The sequence below is a fragment of the Homalodisca vitripennis genome, chromosome 3, assembly GCF_021130785.1.
Source record: "Homalodisca vitripennis isolate AUS2020 chromosome 3, UT_GWSS_2.1, whole genome shotgun sequence".
Lineage (NCBI taxonomy): Eukaryota > Metazoa > Arthropoda > Insecta > Hemiptera > Cicadellidae > Homalodisca > Homalodisca vitripennis.
Window position 1 is genome coordinate 204,943,737 of NC_060209.1, and position 19,229 is coordinate 204,962,965.

Sequence of the window (19,229 nt, forward strand, 5' to 3'; positions counted from 1 at the left end):
ATGAGCTCGGGAGAAAAGTCTGCACGGGTCAGCTATCTTGAATTGTTTAGTATAAACATAATAAAAACCGACCTCAAGGCAGTATTTTAAGTCGAACAGGGGTTTAATATCACCAGGAGACTATCTAGTCAAGGCGAGAAATTCCCTGGGTGGGTGATTAATGTTAAGGAGGTTAAGACAAGAGGGGTTTAATTTCGTCAGGATATTGTCTGGTCATATGAACAAATTCCCAGGGGGGGTTAACGTTACCGGGGGATAAGTCTCCAGGGGGTTATCTGGTCATACCAGGATCTTCCCAGGGGGGGGGGTTAAGAGATTTGGTGACTGGTAAAATTCGGACATGAGGTCATGGCAGGAAATTCCCTGGGGGGGTTTAATGTTACCAGGGGGGTTAACACATCAGGGGGTTGAATGTACAGGAGGTTATCAGGTCATACCAGGAAATCCCCGGGGGGGGGGGGGTTAATATTACCGGGGGTTAATGACACACTTGGGCCTTTTTTAGAGGGTATTGTGTCTGTGAACATAATAAATATTCCTCTGTCCCTATCTACTATTGACGCTTAGCTAACGCTCAGCCAACTCCCGAAGTCACTGAACCTTTTCTGTAGATCACGTGATTTCCTAAATCCCGTTTAAAATTTGTTTTGAGTTACGACCAACCGTTTAGCCGCTATCAAGCCCGGAATGTAAATTTTTAGGCGAAAATGTCCAATATTTTCACTTAATCGCGTTTTGCGGTCAAACTAAGGGAAATATAGTAAAAAGTCACTGGACCTTTTTTGTAGGTCATCTTATTTCCTAAATAAAACGTTAGTCTTATTTTGACCTCCGACCAATGGTTTTCGCCGCTATCGACCCCAAAAACAAAAGTTTCGCGTAAAAGTTACAACAAAATTGTACATAATCACGTTTTTTCGGCCAAACCAATCGAGATAGGGCAAAAGATTACTGGACCTTTTCTGTAGATCGCGCAATTTGCTAATTTGATGGGTCAATCAGATTTGAGCTACGACCAACGGTTCGGCCGCTATCGGGCTTGAAACATTATTTTTATCGAAAAAAATCTCTGGAATTTCAAATGTTCGAGCGTTTTGTCGCTTAACCATGGAAGATAGAGCAAAAAGTCATTAGACCTTTTTTGTAGTTCACTTCATTCCTGACCATGAATTTTCCGTCAGATCCGAGCTAGCTCCAACGGTTCGCCCGCTATCGGGCTTACAAAAAATGCCTGCAGGGGTGAAGAATGCGCGATTTTTTGGGAATTTTTTTGAGGGGTTGAAAATGAAAAATTCTCACTTTTCGGGATTTTCCTGGTGGTTACACGTGGAAAGCTATCTGTGTACCAAATTTCAAGTCTCTAACTCATCTGGAAGTAGGTTAGAATTAGTATACGTGAGTGAGTGAGTGAGTCAGTCAGTCAGTCAGTTACACATGCGGTTGTATATATATTAGACTCGCCTTCGGCTCGCTGGGGGCTACGCCCCCAGGCCCCCAAAGTAAACGCTTGCAAATTCGGGGATAAGCGGAATTCGGTGACTGGTTAAGTCCGGACATTAAGTAAATGACAAGGGATTTAAAAATTGACCTTTTTCATAGATTTTTTTCCGGATTCGTAAAAACTTTTGACTTTGAGGGCATTTTGCGGTTAAACCGTTAGAGATACGACAAAAAGTGACTGGACCTTTCTTGTTGGAAATTTAATTTTGTCTTTCGATTGTGCCCTCAGATCTGATCTACGACCTATGGTTTAGCCAGAAATGAGCTCGGGAGAAAAGTCTGCACGGTCAGCTATCTTGAATTGTTTTAGTATAAACATAATAAAAACCGACCTCAAGGCAGTATTTTAAGTCGAACAGGGGGTTTAATATCACCAGGAGACTATCTAGTCAAGGCGAGAAATTCCCTGGGTGGGTGATTAATGTTAAGGAGGTTAAGACAAGAGGGGGTTTAATTTCGTCAGGATATTGTCTGGTCATATGAACAAATTCCCAGGGGGGGTTAACGTTACCGGGGGATAAGTCTCCAGGGGGTTATCTGGTCATACCAGGATCTTCCCAGGGGGGGGGGTTAAGAGATTTGGTGACTGGTAAAATTCGGACATGAGGTCATGGCAGGAAATTCCCTGGGGGGTTTAATGTTACCAGGGGGGTTAACACATCAGGGGGTTGAATGTACAGGAGGTTATCAGGTCATACCAGGAAATCCCCGGGGGGGGGGGTTAATATTACCGGGGGTTAATGACACACTTGGGCCTTTTTTAGAGGGTATTGTGTCTGTGAACATAATAAATATTCCTCTGTCCCTATCTACTATTGACGCTTAGCTAACGCTCAGCCAACTCCCGAAGTCACTGAACCTTTTCTGTAGATCACGTGATTTCCTAAATCCCGTTTAAAATTTGTTTTGAGTTACGACCAACCGTTTAGGCCGCTATCAAGCCCGGAATGTAAATTTTTAGGCGAAAATGTCCAATATTTTCACTTAATCGCGTTTTGCGGTCAAACTAAGGGAAATATAGTAAAAAGTCACTGGACCTTTTTTGTAGGTCATCTTATTTCCTAAATAAAACGTTAGTCTTATTTTGACCTCCGACCAATGGTTTTCGCCGCTATCGACCCCAAAAACAAAAGTTTCGCGTAAAAGTTACAACAAAATTGTACATAATCACGTTTTTTCGGCCAAACCAATCGAGATAGGGCAAAAGATTACTGGACCTTTTTCTGTAGATCGCGCAATTTGCTAATTTGATGGGTCAATCAGATTTGAGCTACGACCAACGGTTCGGCCGCTATCGGGCTTGAAACATTATTTTTATCGAAAAAATCTCTGGAATTTCAAATGTTCGAGCGTTTTTGTCGCTTAACCATGGAAGATAGAGCAAAAAGTCATTAGACCTTTTTTGTAGTTCACTTCATTCCTGACCATGAATTTTCCGTCAGATCCGAGCTAGCTCCAACGGTTCGCCCGCTATCGGGCTTACAAAAAATGCCTGCAGGGGTGAAGAATGCGCGATTTTTTGGGAATTTTTTTGAGGGGTTGAAAATGAAAAATTCTCACTTTTCGGGATTTTCCTGGTGGTTACACGTGGAAAGCTATCTGTGTACCAAATTTCAAGTCTCTAACTCATCTGGAAGTAGGTTAGAATTAGTATACGTGAGTGAGTCAGTCAGTCAGTCAGTTACACATGCGGTTGTATATATATTAGACTCGCCTTCGGCTCGCTGGGGGCTACGCCCCCAGGCCCCCAAAGTAAACGCTTGCAAATTCGGGGATAAGCGGAATTCGGTGACTGGTTAAGTCCGGACATTAAGTAAATGACAAGGGATTTAAAAATTGACCTTTTTCATAGATTTTTTTCCGGATTCGTAAAAACTTTTGACTTTGAGGGCATTTTGCGGTTAAACCGTTAGAGATACGACAAAAAGTGACTGGACCTTTCTTGTTGGAAATTTAATTTTGTCTTTCGATTGTGCCCTCAGATCTGATCTACGACCTATGGTTTAGCCAGAAATGAGCTCGGGAGAAAAGTCTGCACGGGTCAGCTATCTTGAATTGTTTAGTATAAACATAATAAAAACCGACCTCAAGGCAGTATTTTAAGTCGAACAGGGGGTTTAATATCACCAGGAGACTATCTAGTCAAGGCGAGAAATTCCCTGGGTGGGTGATTAATGTTAAGGAGGTTAAGACAAGAGGGGGTTTAATTTCGTCAGGATATTGTCTGGTCATATGAACAAATTCCCAGGGGGGGTTAACGTTACCGGGGGATAAGTCTCCAGGGGGTTATCTGGTCATACCAGGATCTTCCCAGGGGGGGGGGGTTAAGAGATTTGGTGACTGGTAAAATTCGGACATGAGGTCATGGCAGGAAATTCCCTGGGGGGGTTTTAATGTTACCAGGGGGGTTAACACATCAGGGGGTTGAATGTACAGGAGGTTATCAGGTCATACCAGGAAATCCCCGGGGGGGGGGTTAATATTACCGGGGGTTAATGACACACTTGGGCCTTTTTTAGAGGGTATTGTGTCTGTGAACATAATAAATATTCCTCTGTCCCTATCTACTATTGACGCTTAGCTAACGCTCAGCCAACTCCCGAAGTCACTGAACCTTTTCTGTAGATCACGTGATTTCCTAAATCCCGTTTAAAATTTGTTTTGAGTTACGACCAACCGTTTTAGCCGCTATCAAGCCCGGAATGTAAATTTTTAGGCGAAAATGTCCAATATTTTCACTTAATCGCGTTTTGCGGTCAAACTAAGGGAAATATAGTAAAAAGTCCACTGGACCTTTTTTGTAGGTCATCTTATTTCCTAAATAAAACGTTAGTCTTAATTTTGACCTCCGACCAATGGTTTCGCCGCTATCGACCCCAAAAACAAAAGTTTTCGCGTAAAAGTTACAACAAAATTGTACATAATCACGTTTTTCGGCCAAACCAATCGAGATAGGGCAAAAGATTACTGGACCTTTTCTGTAGATCGCGCAATTTGCTAATTTGATGGGTCAATCAGATTTGAGCTACGACCAACGGTTCGGCCGCTATCGGGCTTGAAACATTATTTTTATCGAAAAAATCTCTGGAATTTTCAAATGTTCGAGCGTTTTGTCGCTTAAACCATGGAAGATAGAGCAAAAAGTCATTAGACCTTTTTTGTAGTTCACTTCATTCCTGACCATGAATTTTCCGTCAGATCCGAGCTAGCTCCAACGGTTCGCGCCCGCTATCGGGCTTACAAAAAATGCCTGCAGGGGTGAAGAATGCGCGATTTTTTTGGGAATTTTTTTGAGGGGTTGAAAATGAAAAATTCTCACTTTTCGGGATTTTCCTGGTGGTTACACGTGGAAAGCTATCTGTGTACCAAATTTCAAGTCTCTAACTCATCTGGAAGTAGGTTAGAATTAGTATACGTGAGTGAGTGAGTCAGTCAGTCAGTTACACATGCGGTTGTATATATATTTAGACTCGCCTTCGGCTCGCTGGGGGCTACGCCCCCAGGCCCCCAAAGTAAACGCTTGCAAATTCGGGATAAGCGGAATTCGGTGGACTGGTTAAGTCCGGACATTATTAGTAAATGACAAGGGAATTAAAAAGATTGACCTTTTTTCATAGATTTTTTTTCCGGATTCGTAAAAACTTTTGACTTTGAGGCATTTTGTGCGGTTAAAACCGTTAGAGATACGACAAAAAGTGACTGGACCTTTCTTGTCGGAATTTAATGTTTGTCTTTCGATTTATGCCATCTAGATTCTGAGCTAAGACTCTATAATTTAGGCAGTAAGTATCAGAAGCCATAGGACAAAAGATCTGCATCTAGCTGTGATTTTAAATGTAATTCTTCCAGGGGGTTTAATTTACATACAGGGGGATTACCTGGTTTCACATCAAAATTATACTAAATATTTGCAACATTTTATTAACCGAACCGATGGGAGGTAGAGCAAAAGCTCACTGGACTTTTTTGCAAGAACGCCTGATTTTGTATTAAATTAAATTTTAAAATGTACTATAGTTAAGGGTTTGTCCACAGTAAAGCTCAGAAAACAAAATCTCACGTATAACTTAAAAAATCAATACTTTAAAACACGTTATGCGGCCAAACGTTTGAGGATAGGGCAAAAATGTTACTAACCTTTTTTTGTAGATGACGCAATTTCCTAAATCTCATTGAAAATTTGTTTTGAGCTACGACCAACCGTTTAGCCGCTATCGAGCCCGAAATGTTAATTTTTAGGCGAAAATTTCAAAAAAAAATTCCCTTTAATTGCGTTTTGCGGCCAAACCCAATCGAGATAGAGTTAAAAAGTCACTGGACACCTTTTTTGTAGAGCACTTCATTCCCACTAACGATTTTTCATCAGATCCGAGCTACAACCTACGGTTTTTTTTAGACACTACAGAGCCTCAAAAAAAATCTACAAGAAAATCGTCAAAATTTGACAAAATTTTCTAATTTGAGAGCATGTTTCGGGTGGACCGGTAGAGATGCAGGGAAAGTATAATGTGCCCATTCTGTAGATCATAAAATTTGCTAAAACCTCCTTAAAAATTAAATTAGCTACTGCCAACGGTTTAGTCGCTAGACGGGTCGAAGCAAAAAAAAAACTACAACAGTTTTTAACCGTTTCAACCGGTTTTTAATTTTTTTGAGGGGTTTAAAATTAAAAATTCCGTTTTCAGACTTTTCCTATTGGTTATACGGCAAAAAGGTACCTGCGTGCCAAATTTCAAGTTTCTAGCACTTCTAGAACTATGTTAGATTTTGTATCTATTATATCAGTGAGTCAGTCAGTCAAGTTTCACATGCAGCTGTATAGTATATTAGACTCGCCTTTCGGCTCGCTGGGGGCTTTCGCCCAGGCCCCCATGATGTAGGCTTGCAAATTCGGAGATTAGCGGATAAATTAGCTCTTGCAAATTCGGAGATTAGCGGATAAATTTACGCTTGCAAAATTCGGAGATTAGCGGATAAATTTACGCTTGCAAATTCAGAGATTTATCGGATAAATTTTCCGCTTGCAAATTCGGGGGTCAGCGGTTAGTTCCGAGGATTATAATTAGAATCTGTTTATTTGATTTTATCCTTGGACTTCAGCTACGACTTCTCGTTTAGCCAGGGAATACCATTGAAGAAGAGTCTGCACTGGTTAGCTATTGTGAAATGTTTAGTGTAAATATAATAAAAACACCGACCCTAAGTCAGTATTATAAAATTGCTTAGGGGAGTATATATTTTCTCAGGAGTGTATCTAGCCATGCCAGGAATTCTCTAGGGAGGGTTTTAATGTTACCGGTGATTAAGTCATCAGGGGATTTGATTTACTCAGAAGAGTATCTGGTCATACCTGGTAATTCCAGGGGGTTTAGTGTTAAGACACTTGGGCCGCTTTTGGAGGGTGTTTGTTCTGTAAACATTCAGGAGTTAATCTAGTCATGCCAGGAAATTCCCAGGGGTGATAATGTTACCGGGGGTTAAGACATCAGGGGGTTTAATTTCCTCAGGAGGTTATCTGGTCAAACAAGAAAATTTCACGGGGGTTGGTTAGTGTTACCGGGGGGTTAAGACAACAGAGGGTTTAATTTACTCAGGAGGTTTTCTGGTCAGACCAGAAAATTTCAGGGGGGGGTTAATGTTACCGGGGGTTAAGACATCAGGGGGTTTAATTTCCTCAGGAGGTTATCTGGTCAAAACAAGAAAATTCCAGGGAGGGTTAGTGTTACCGGGGGTTAAGACAACAAAGGAATTTAATTTACTCAGGAGGGTTTCTGGTCAGACCAGAAAATTCCAGGGGGGTTAATGTTACCGGGGGGTTAAGACATCAAGGGGTTTAGTTTATCCTGGAGGTTATCTGGTCATACCAGGAAATTTCGGGGGGATAATATTACCTGGGGTTAATGACACATGGGCCTATTTTAGAAGATGTTGAGTCTGTGAACATAGTAAAAATTCATTTTATCCCTATCTACTATTGACGCTTAGCTAACGTTCTGCCAATTTGTAATGTGGGGTATATTTCACTCGTTAACTGGATTAGCGGTATTCAGGGAAAGTTTATGTCCGAGCATTAGATTAGGGATCTTGGAGTTAAAAGAATACCTATTTTATCGAATTATCCAGATTTAACCAAAGTTTTGAATTTTAAAGGCATTTTGCGGCTAAACCGTTTAGAGATACAAGAAAAAAGTGACTGCACATTTCTTGTCAGAAATTTAATTTTGTCTTTCGATTATGCCATCAGATTTAAGCTACTATAATTTAGGCAGTGCAGAGGTTAGGACAAAATACTGCACTGGGCACTTTAAAAATATCACGTAAAACTTAAAAAATCAATACTTTTAAAACGCGTTATGCGGCCAAACCGTTGAGGATAGGGCAAAAATGTAACTGAAACCTTTTTTGTAGATCACGCAATTTCCTAAATCCTAATGAACGTTTGATTTCGAGCTACGACCAAACCGTTTAGCCGTTATCGAGCCCAAATGTACATTTTTAGGCGGAAAATTTCAAAATAATTTCACTTGATCGCATTTTACGGCCAACCAATGAAGATAGAGTAAAAGGGTACCCAACCTTTTTTGTAGATAATCTTATTTCCTAAATCAAACGTTCGTCAATTTTTGAGAGCTACGACCAAACAGTTTAGCCGCTATCGAGCCCGAAAACAAAAGTTTCACGTAAAAATTACTAAAAAATTGCACATAATCACGTTTTTCGGCCGAACCACTGGAGGTTAGAGCAAAAAGTCACTAGGGACCCTTTCTGTAGATCGCGCAATTTTGCTAATTTGATGGGTCAATCAGATTTGAGCTACGACCTACCGTTCGGCCACTATCAGGCTCGAAACTTTATTTTAAGCAGAAAAATCTCTGGAATGTCAAACATTCCCGCGTTTTGTCGCTTAACCACACGAAATAGGACAAAAAGTCACTGGACCTTTTTTGTAGTTCACTTCATTCCTGACTAACGATTTTTCGTCAGATCGAAGCTAGCTCCAACGGTTCACCCGCTATCAGGCTTACAAGAAATGCCTGCAGGGGTAAAGAATGCGCGATTTTTTAGGAATTTTTTTGAGGGGTTTAAAAGTAAAAAGTCCGGTTTTCAGACTTTTCCTCCGGGTCATATTGTGAAAGGTACCTGCGTGCCAAATTTCAAGTTTCCAGCACTTCTAGAACTATGTTAGAATTTGTATACATATATCAGTCAGTCAGTTTCACATGCGGCTGTATAAGTATTTAGATAAACCGTTAGATACGAGAAAAAGTGACTGGACCTTTCTTGTCGAAAATTTAATTTTCTCTTTCGATTGTGCCCTCAGATCTGATCTACGACCTATGGTTTAGCCAGAAATGAGCTCGGGAGAAAAGTCTGCACGGGTCAGCTATCTTGAATTGTTTAGTATAAACATAATAAAAACCGACCTCAAGGCAGTATTTTAAGTCGAACAGGGGGTTTAATATCACCAGGAGACTATCTAGTCAAGGCGAGAAATTCCCTGGGTGGGTGATTAATGTTAAGGAGGTTAAGACAAGAGGGGGTTTAATTTCGTCAGGATATTGTCTTGTCATATGAACAAATTCCCAGGGGGGGTTAACGTTACCGGGGGATAAGTCTCCAGGGGGTTATCTGGTCACACCAGGATCTTCCCAGGGGGGGGGGTTAAGAGATTTGGTGACTGGTAAAATTCGGACATGAGGTCATGGCAGGAAATTCCCTGGGGGGTTAATGTTACCAGGGGGGTTTAACACATCAGGGGGTTGAATGTACAGGAGGTTATCAGGTCATACCAGGAAATCCCCGGGGGGGGGTTAATATTTACCGGGGGTTAATGACACACTTGGGCCTTTTTTAGAGGGTATTGTGTCTGTGAAACATAATAAATATTCCTCTGTCCCTATCTACTATTGACGCTTAGCTAACGCTCAGCCAACTCCCGAAGTCACTGAACCTTTTCTGTAGATCCACGTGATTTCCTAAATCCCGTTTAAAATTTGTTTTGAGTTACGACCAACCGTTTAGCCGCTATCAAGCCCGGAATGTAAATTTTTAGGCGAAAAATGTCCAATATTTTCACTTAATCGCGTTTTGCGGTCAAACTAAGGGAAATATAGTAAAAAGTCACTGGACCTTTTTTGTAGGTCATCTTATTTCCTAAATAAAAACGTTAGTCTTATTTTGACCTCCGACCAATGGTTTCGCCGCTATCGACCCCAAAAACAAAAGTTTCGCGTAAAAAGTTACAAACAAATTGTACATAATCACGTTTTTTCGGCCAAACCAATCGAGATAGGGCAAAAGATTACTGGACCTTTTCTGTAGATCGCGCAATTTGCTAATTTGATGGGTCAATCAGATTTGAGCTACGACCAACGGTTCGGCCGCTATCGGGCTTGAAACAATTAACCTTTTTTTATCGAAAAAAATCTCTGGAATTTCAAATGTTCGAGCGTTTTGTCGCTTAACCATGGAAGATAGAGCAAAAAGTCATTAGACCTTTTTTGTAGTTCACTTCATTCCTGACCATGAATTTTCCGTCAGATCCGAGCTAGCTCCAACGGTTCGCCCGCTATCGGGCTTACAAAAAAATGCCTGCAGGGGTGAAGAATGCGCGATTTTTTTGGGAATTTTTTTGAGGGGTTGAAAATGAAAAAATTCTCACTTTTCGGGATTTTCCTGGTGGTTACACGTGGAAAGCTATCTGTGTACCAAATTTCAAGTCTCTAACTCATCTGGAAGTAGGTTAGAATTAGTATACGTGACTGGCTTTTTGTAGATCACGTGATTTTCCTAAATCCCGTTTAAAATTTGTTTTGAGTTACGACCAACCGTTTAGCCGCTATCAAGCCCGGAATGTAAATTTTTAGGCGAAAATGTCCAATATTTTCACTTAATCGCGTTTTGCGGTCAAACTAAGGGAAATATAGTAAAAAGTCACTGGACCTTTTTTGTAGGTCACTCTTATTTCCTAAATAAAACGTTAGTCTTATTTTGACCTCCGACCAATGGTTTCGCCGCTATCGACCCCAAAAAAACAAAAGTTTCGCGTAAAAGTTACAACAAAATTGTACATAATCACGTTTTTCGGCCAAACCAATCGAGATAGGGCAAAAGATTACTGGACCTTTTCTGTAGATCGCGCAATTTGCTAATTTGATGGGTCAATCAGATTTGAGCTACGACCAACGGTTCGGCCGCTATCGGGCTTGAAACATTATTTTTATCGAAAAAATCTCTGGAATTTCAAATGTTCGAGCGTTTTGTCGCTTAACCATGGAAGATAGAGCAAAAAGTCATTAGACCTTTTTTGTAGTTCACTTCATTCCTGACCATGAATTTTCCGTCAGATCCGAGCTAGCTCCAACGGTTCGCCCGCTATCGGGCTTACAAAAAATGCCTGCAGGGGTGAAGAATGCGCGATTTTTTGGGAATTTTTTTGAGGGGTTTGAAAATGAAAAATTCTCACTTTTCGGGATTTTCCTGGTGGTTACACGTGGAAAGCTATCTGTGTACCAAATTTCAAGTCTCTAACTCATCTGGAAGTAGGTTAGAATTAGTATACGTGAGTGAGTGAGTGAGTCAGTCAGTCAGTCAGTCAGTTACACATGCGGTTGTATATATATATTAGACTCGCCTTCGGCTCGCTGGGGGCTACGCCCCCAGGCCCCTAACCCCCAAGGTAGATGCTTAAAATTCGGGGATAAGCGGAATTCGGTGACTGGTTAAGTCCGGACATTAGGTAAATGACAAGGGATTTAAAAATTGACCTTTTTATTGATTTTTTTCCGGATTCGTCCAAACTTTTGACTTTGAGGGCATTTTGCGGCTAAACCGTTAGAGATACGACAAAAAGTGACCGGACCTTTCTTGTCGGAAATTTAATTTTTGTGTTTCGATTTTGCCATCAGATTTGAGCTACGAGCTCTGGTTTAGGAAGTACAGAGTGTGGTAGTAAAGTCTGCACCTGTCAACTATTGTAAATTGTTGAGTGGAAATATAGTAAAACACCTACCCTAAGTCAACATTTTTAAGTTGCTTAGGGGGTTTTATTTGCTCAGGAGTGTATATAGTCATGCCAGGAAATTCCCCAGGGGGGAAGTTAATCTTACCGAGGTTAAGCCATCAGGGGGTTTAATTTACTCAGGAGGTTATCTAGTCATAACAGGAAATTCCCGGGGGGTGGTTTTAAAGGATTTGGTGATTGGTAGATCTGATGTACGCTAGCAAAAATCGGGGGAATGAGAGGGATTTGGTGATTGGTAAAATTCGGGACATGAGGTCATGCCGAGAAATTCCCTGGGGGGGTTTAATGTTATCGGGGGTTAAGACATCAGGGGGTTTATTTTTACTCAGGAGGTTATCTGGTCTTACCAAGTAAATTCCCGGGGGGGGTTAATGTTACCGGGGGTAAATGACACACTGGGGTCTATTTTTGAGGGTGTTGTGTCTGTGAACAAAACAAAAACTTCACTCTGTCCATATCTACTACTGACGCTTAGCTAACGCTCAGCTAATTTCTAATGTGGGGTTGTATTCACTCGTTAACCTAGCAAAGCAAGTGCAGTCTGAATCTGGAATGAATTACACAAATATTTATCGCACATAAATTTAAAACTCAAAAAATTGCCAATCCCACGACAAATATTTTTACCATTTATAGAGTTTTCCAGGCTTATTAAAGGATGTAAAACTAGGGTGTTTGCCTAATTAAGGGATAAGAGTGGTTTATTGATAGGTAAAATTCGGACATGAGGTCATACAAGGAATTCCCAGGGGGGGAGGGGTTAACGTTACCAAGGGTTAAGACATCAGGGGGTTATCTGGTCATCCTGGGAACTTCCCAAAGGGGGGTTAAGAGATTTGGTGATTGGTAAAATTCTGTCTAGTTATTGAACATTTAGGATTTAAGTTATGACCAATGGTTCGGCTGCTACTGCTCCAGAAACAAAATGTTCATCTAAAAATAATAAAACATTTCCTTTTAAACAGGTTTTTAGGCCAGACCACTTAGGATAAGGCAAAAAGTTACTGGACTTTTTTTATAGAACACGTCGTTTACTAAAAGTTGTTAAATGACGTGTTTTGAGCTACGACCAACCGTTAGTTTAGCCGCTATCAAGGCTGGAATGAAAATTTTTAGGCGAAAATTTCCAAATATTTTCACTTAATCGCGTTTTGCGGTCAAAATAATGGAGATATAGTAAAAAGTAACTGAACCTTTTTTGTAGATCATATTATTTACTAAAATCTAACCTTTGTTTTATTTTGACCTCCGACCAATTGTTTCGCCGCTATCGACCCCAAAAACAAAGTTTTCACGTAAAAATTACATAAATTTTGCACATAATCGCGTATTGCGGTCATACCGATGGAGATAGGGCAAAAAGTCACTAGACCATTTCTGTAGATCACGTAATTTGCTAATTTGATGGGTCAATCAGATTTGAGCTACGACCAACGGTTCGGCCGCTATCGGGCTCGAAACATTATTTTTATCAAAAAAATCTCTGGAATGTCCAAATGTTCGAGCGTTTTGTCGCTTAACCATGGAAGATAGAGCAAAAAGTCCACTGGACCTTTTTTGTTGTTCACTTCATTCCTGACTAACGATTTTTCGTCAGATCGAAGCTAGCTCCAACGGTTCGCCCGCTATCGGGCTTACAAGAAAGGCTTGCAAGGGTAAAGAATGCGCGATTTTTCGGGAATTTTTTTGAGGGGTTTAAAAGTAAAAATTTCCCGGTTTTCAGACTTTTCCTGTTGGTTATACGGCAAAAGGTACCTGCGTGCAAAATTTCAAGTTTCTAGCACTTCTAGAAGTAGGTTAGAATTTGTATACATATATCAGTCAGTCAGTTTCACATGCGGCTGTATATATAATAGGACTCGCCTTCGGCTCGCTGGGGGCTACGCCCCCAGGCCCCCTATGATGTACGCTTGCAAATTCGGGGATAAGCGGGAATTCGGGGACAGGAGGGATTCGGTTGTTGGTTAAAATCGGACTTGAGGTTTTTAAATTTACGTGTCCCCAACTGTGTCCTTTCTCGTGGGAAACACATTATCAAACAATATTTAGTGTATAATGTGGTATACAATAAAGTTCAAGTAATATATTGCTGTATCTCCCCTGGGTAGGGCCGTAAACGCCATTACGTGCGAAATTCTTTTAATTTTTCGTGAAAATTGAGATTTCGGGTCCGATAGCGGTCAAACCGTTACTAATATTGTTTACGCATCACGGCTGCAAGTTGGGAGATTGAGCGCTACATATGTTTGTGTCAAATTAGTTGCTAGTAACTTTAAGTTGATAAAACTGTTCTTTGCCCGTTAGTTTGTCAATGCTCAAATACGGAGACCATATATTATTAACAAAAATTACAGCTATTACAGCAAAATTACAGTCAATGATATTCTCTGATGTCGTGTGGAAATTTGCATATTTGGTTGTGTATATACATGTGTCAAATGATTTGGTAATAACTTATTGTTGTTGTTGAAACTGTTGTTTGCCCGTTTGTTTGTCAATGCTTTAAATGCAAGCATGACGTATCCAGTCTCGCCACGGGGAGGCCGGCAAACGTGGAGACCATATTATAATATTAACAAAATTACATCAATCGTTGGTTAATGTTGATCTTCAATGTCGTGTACATCTTTGCATATTTAGTTGTGTATATACTTGTGTAAAATTTATTGGGTAATAATGTTTTTTTTATTGAAACTGTTGTTTGCCCGTTAGTTTGTCGATGCTTTAAATGCAAGCATGACGTATCCAGTCTCGCCACGGGGAGGGCGGCAAACGTGGAGACCATATATTATTAACAAAATTACATAAATCGTTGGTTAATGTTAATCTTCAATGTCGTGTTCATATTTGCATATTTAGTTGTGTATGTACTTGTGTCAAATTATTTTAGTAATAATGTATTGTTGAAATTGTTGTTTGCCCGTTAGTTTGTCAATGCTTTAAATGCAAGCATGACGTATCCAGTCTCGCCACGGGGAGGCTGGCAAACATAGAGACCATATATTTACATATATACAGAAAACTATTTACATCGACGAGGAGTTTTGTTTTGGCAGGGCCCTCTAGCCTACTGCCGCATCAATCAGAATGGGGAGTTTTGTTGTGGCAGGTTCCCATTGCCTACTGCCTAATCAGTCACTACGGGGAGTTTTGTTTTGGCAGGTCCCCCTAGCCTACTGCCTAGTCAATCGCGACGGGGAGTTTTTTGTTTGGGCAGGTCCCCTAGCCTACTGCCAGTGTCAATCACGGACGGGGAGTTTTGTTTGGGCAGGCCCCCTAGCCTACTACTGCCAGTGTCAATCTCGACGGGGAGTTTTGTTTGGGCAGGCCCCCTAGCCTACTGCCAGTGTCAATCACGACGGGGAGTTTTGTTTGGGCAGGCCCCCTAGCCTACTGCCAATCTCAATCCGGTTCACTGAAGAAGTTCGCCGTACACGATGTTCTTCGCGTAGGCGACTTCATTGGTGTACCCTTTCGGGGGCGGACGAGGACAACGATGTCTTCCGGACATCGAACTCTACTGAGCAGGACGTACAGCTGGCATGAGTGAAACAATCAGTGCGAAGATCGACTCCGACCTGATCTATCGTCTGACCTTGGCTCTTGTGGCCGGTCATATCGCGTATGCTAGCATCAGAGGAAACTGACGTCGAACGGACAAGTAACGGCGAACCTTCAACGATCGCGAACCTAAAGATTATTCTAGGAATACCGATAGGTTGCGCGTCGCGTGAGGGCGTCTGACGGTAAATCAACCGATTGGTTATAGCCGTCACAATGACCTTAGTGCCGTTTACAAGGCCGTCAGCGATATTTAGATTTCCTCATGATGAGGCACACTGAGCCGATCTTAAGTCGCAGAGCACGTGATCAGGAACACCCTTGCCTGTAGCCTGGTTCAGTAGAGGGACTTCAACAGCCAGGTTGTCATCGTTTTCCCTGTCCACAGTGTCGGCGCTTCGCAGCTCATGAAGGCGACCGTCAACGGAGTTCAATATTATGTCGTTGATCTCCCTGACGTTCACGTTCAGGAGTCGAGAGGATCGCACGACGAGCACACTGATCTGGATCGCGGAGTACGTCGGCAGGAAAGACTGTAGAGATGAGGACTTCTAATGCTGTGACATATCTCACCTCGGCCAAGGGAATAAGTGTGTCACTCTCTCTACCCTCCCCCGATAGTTGTGGACGGAACAGTGCCGTTGCCTACTGCGAGAAGGAATTCAGAGTAGTCAACGGAACTGCTCGTCCTGTGCGGTGTCGTCAGAGAGAAGACGTGGAACAGTCGCCACAGACGCGAAGACCGAAGAGAAACGCACGCGACGGCATCTGCCGTTCGTGCCTTTACAACAACGGGAGCGATCTGCCGGAAAATCTCCAGAGCACAGAAAGATCCTTGCCACCGAATGGCTCATCGCGGTTCATGAGATCTCGTAGCGAGCGGTCGAGGATCTCAAAGATGTAGCGATGGGCCATCGGGGCCTCGTCGAAGACGATGAGCTGAGCAGCTCTGATCAATTCTGCGCGCTGGGACCCGTTGGTAATGTTCCAAACGCCAGACCCGTCGCCCAGATCGAGCGGAAGCCGGAACATGCTGTGTGCCGTTGACACCACCAGGCATGTTTTCCTGCAGCGATGCCCGAGCTGGCGACGGCCAGTGCAATCTGACGACAACTACGCACGTGTGCCAGTATGACACGAAGAAGTGACGTTTTGCCATATCCCCCCTCCCCCGGGACCATCGAGGAAGATTTACTCTTGAAGATCGGCGGTCACCGGGGTTGTCGAGAAGGAACGCAACGTGTTGCAGAACGCGTTTCTGGTCTTCTGAGAGCTTTTGTTCCCATTCCTCGACAATGGCCGCTGTTGGTTCTCGCCATAGTCCATACAGCTCCCTTCCCACTTCCGTCGTGTCATCCTGCACGTCGGGGAGACCACAATCCCACTAATGTCAATCCCTGCCGACGACGTAGACTGCGATCGATATCGATCAAGGAGAGTGTATACGCTCTTTCCGGGTCAAGTGGGCTCCTTTCCAAGTTGGTCCTCGCAAAGGGTGTCACGGAAGGGAATCCCACAGAATTGCTGCAGGAGCACCCATATTGCAAAGGAGCACGAAGAATGAACGAAGCCTCGAAGCGACCATGAACCCAGAAGCCTCTCGCAGCGCTTCGCGGTACTCATCCTCGTCTTCAATCAAGCCGAGCTGACGACAAACCCTCCTGGAACGTACGGCACTCAGGACCACCGCGTGACAGGAGGTCGGTTGTAGCCGCGACAAGGTGTTGATAAGAGAAAGCATCCGAAGGTAGTAGAGTTCTCCACGATTAGGCGAGACCCAAAAGACCCTACATACCTTCCCTCCACGCTGGCGAGGTTGTGATGAAGTGTTTCCCGTCTTGATGTTCATATATCGGTTCTGTTTTTGGTCTTTTGTCATGAATAATTGTAGTTCTCCAAAAAATGTCAGGTAAGTTAAAATTGTCAATAGTTTTATCAACAGGTCTGTTAAAATTACAATATTAACTTGGAGCTTGATCTAGTTATCGCGGAGGTGAGATCACCGGGACGAAAACAGACGTGCTGTTTACCCTCAAGATGGACGGGTAGACACTCAACTGTTGGCTCTGACTTTGAGATTGGGAAGTCCAAGAGGCGCCAGCATGCGTCGCTTGCACCAAACCATTCTCTTAGTTACATAAGTGTTCTACCTCGTCCTCTTGTTGCCACAAAGGAGTGACGGTGACATTTTGAAGTGATCCACCCTTCATCAGGTATTTGAATAGATACTTGATGACGCGACGGGTAGACGCAAGCTCCAAGTTAATGTGTGCTTCATACTTAAGCAATAGTGGCGGCGTTATATGGAACCACCCATCCATCATGAACAGTAACAGACCTGTTGAGTGACTTGATTTGACCGGTATTTCTATAGTCCCGCCTGTACTGAACAAATCCTCTATCATCCACGTGAGTTGTCTGGCATGAAGGCTTAGGATAGAAACTTTGTGCAGTGACCCTTCACAGCGTCCCAGCACAGGAAGTCGGTGCGATGATCAGTGCCACAAGGACCGTGGATCATGGTGCTGCAACACCAACTTCCTTGAGTCTTCCACCGGCTTCTTCTTCTGAGGGGATGTCAGCGCGGATTACAGAGTCGATTTCGTCTGCTTGTACTGGACCGTCTCCGTCAATCTTAAACAACAATGTGGGCGTGAGGAAGGCCCCTCATTTGCATTTCGATGACGTAGGACGATATAGTTCGTGCAGCCGAACATCGCCCCGCTCCGCAGATCTCGAAGAAGCTCGAGGAGTTTGATCTGGAAGACTCTGCAAGCCGTGCTAGGGTCACTGCGTCCACTGCCGTGAGGACACGCTCTCTTGTTTTCCTCCCAAGTCGCACTGTAACGTGAATGTTAGGAAGTACGTTGGTGAACCCAGGCGTGTGACGACGAGAGCCATCGCGTTCTCGTAATGAATTTTTCATGTACCTAGGCCACCAGTGAACGTACTTGGGAGGTAAACTTTGCCAGGCTGTTGCCCCACCCTCACCTTGGACGGTCTCGTCTCCTGCTATGTCATCCCGAACCTGCCTTTCCTGCCAGACAATCACGTTGAGCATCAATAAGTTCATTCAGCTGTCCTATCCGCATGGCATTTTGGGCTGAAGACCTTGACTGGGAATATTTTATGAAACGAAGTCTCTCCTCTTCAAACCTCGCAAACATTTCGACCTGCCAAGCTTGAGGAAAGACGGCCAAGATAAGAAAAACGAGGATTGGAGAGCAAGAGACAACGTGAATAGTTATATTGGGAAAGTTTTTTCCGTTATTATCCAGCATGCCGATGTGCCAACCCAAAGTGCCTTGCGGATAGAGGAAGTGGGTAACTGGAAGGGCTCCATCAGAGGACTAAAGAGATCGATGGTAGAAGGTCTTCCAGCCCCCACTTTCCAGACGGTGAGCCTACGAGGCTCAGTGACTTGCGTCATCACAACTAAGCACGGCGTGCACTTCAATACCTCTTTGCCTGTCACCAAGAACATTGCCATGAGTAGCTCGACTTGTAATCTGGAATTCTAAGTGAGCGTTTTACCAAGGGCTCATCACTTAACCGCCGGAAGTCATGGACATAAGGGTTTAACGAATCTAAATAATTTTTAATTTCGTCCACTGTGGCGGCATCAAGTGATCTACTAATGGCATATGTTCCTGCGTTCTTCGCCATCGTCGATGTAAAAGGCGGCACCGATTTTACGAATTGGACGTCACCGCCCGCAGTAACAAACCTTTGGCCGGGGGCGTCCAAAGCTGTACACCTGGTGATACATCCTCCCTTCGATTTTGAAGAATGAGAGGCCACTTGGGTGCCGGTATCCGCCAGAAATTTCGAGGGCACAGAGAGCAAAGAGGTCATTGTAAGCACGCGCTCTGTCGAGGAAGCGTCGGTTAGAGTAGAATGGTGCATTGAGGAGGTGGTATTTTGTTCACATTGTATGCTCCCTCTCCACACAACACCACTTCTTTCTATCTTCTTCTTCGCGCGAACAGAGGTGCTTGGCAGTGAGGGCAGATAAATACGTCATCATTCCAAAGGCAGGTTTTCTTTAGCTTGTAGCTGTTAACATCGTAAAGCAATGCACCACTCCAATGTGCCATTGGTCACATGGGCAACGATGAGCCGAGCAAGTGAAATTGGCAAGTGA

The 19,229-nt window shown here is 43.1% G+C and overlaps 1 protein-coding gene across 1 annotated transcript in view; it reads right to left on the minus strand.

The window, feature by feature from the left end:
- The window catches only part of LOC124358565 (N-alpha-acetyltransferase 16, NatA auxiliary subunit-like), a 37,060-nt gene extending 18,309 nt beyond the window's left edge, over positions 1-18,751 (minus strand). Inside the window, exons 1-2 of the mRNA XM_046810867.1 lie at positions 18,620-18,751; positions 18,077-18,122 (exon numbers count right to left, since the gene is read on the minus strand). Coding sequence (XP_046666823.1) covers positions 18,077-18,122; positions 18,620-18,751 — 178 coding nt within the window. The remainder of the gene's footprint in view (positions 1-18,076; positions 18,123-18,619) is intronic.
- Between the last annotated feature and the right edge of the window lie 478 nt (positions 18,752-19,229).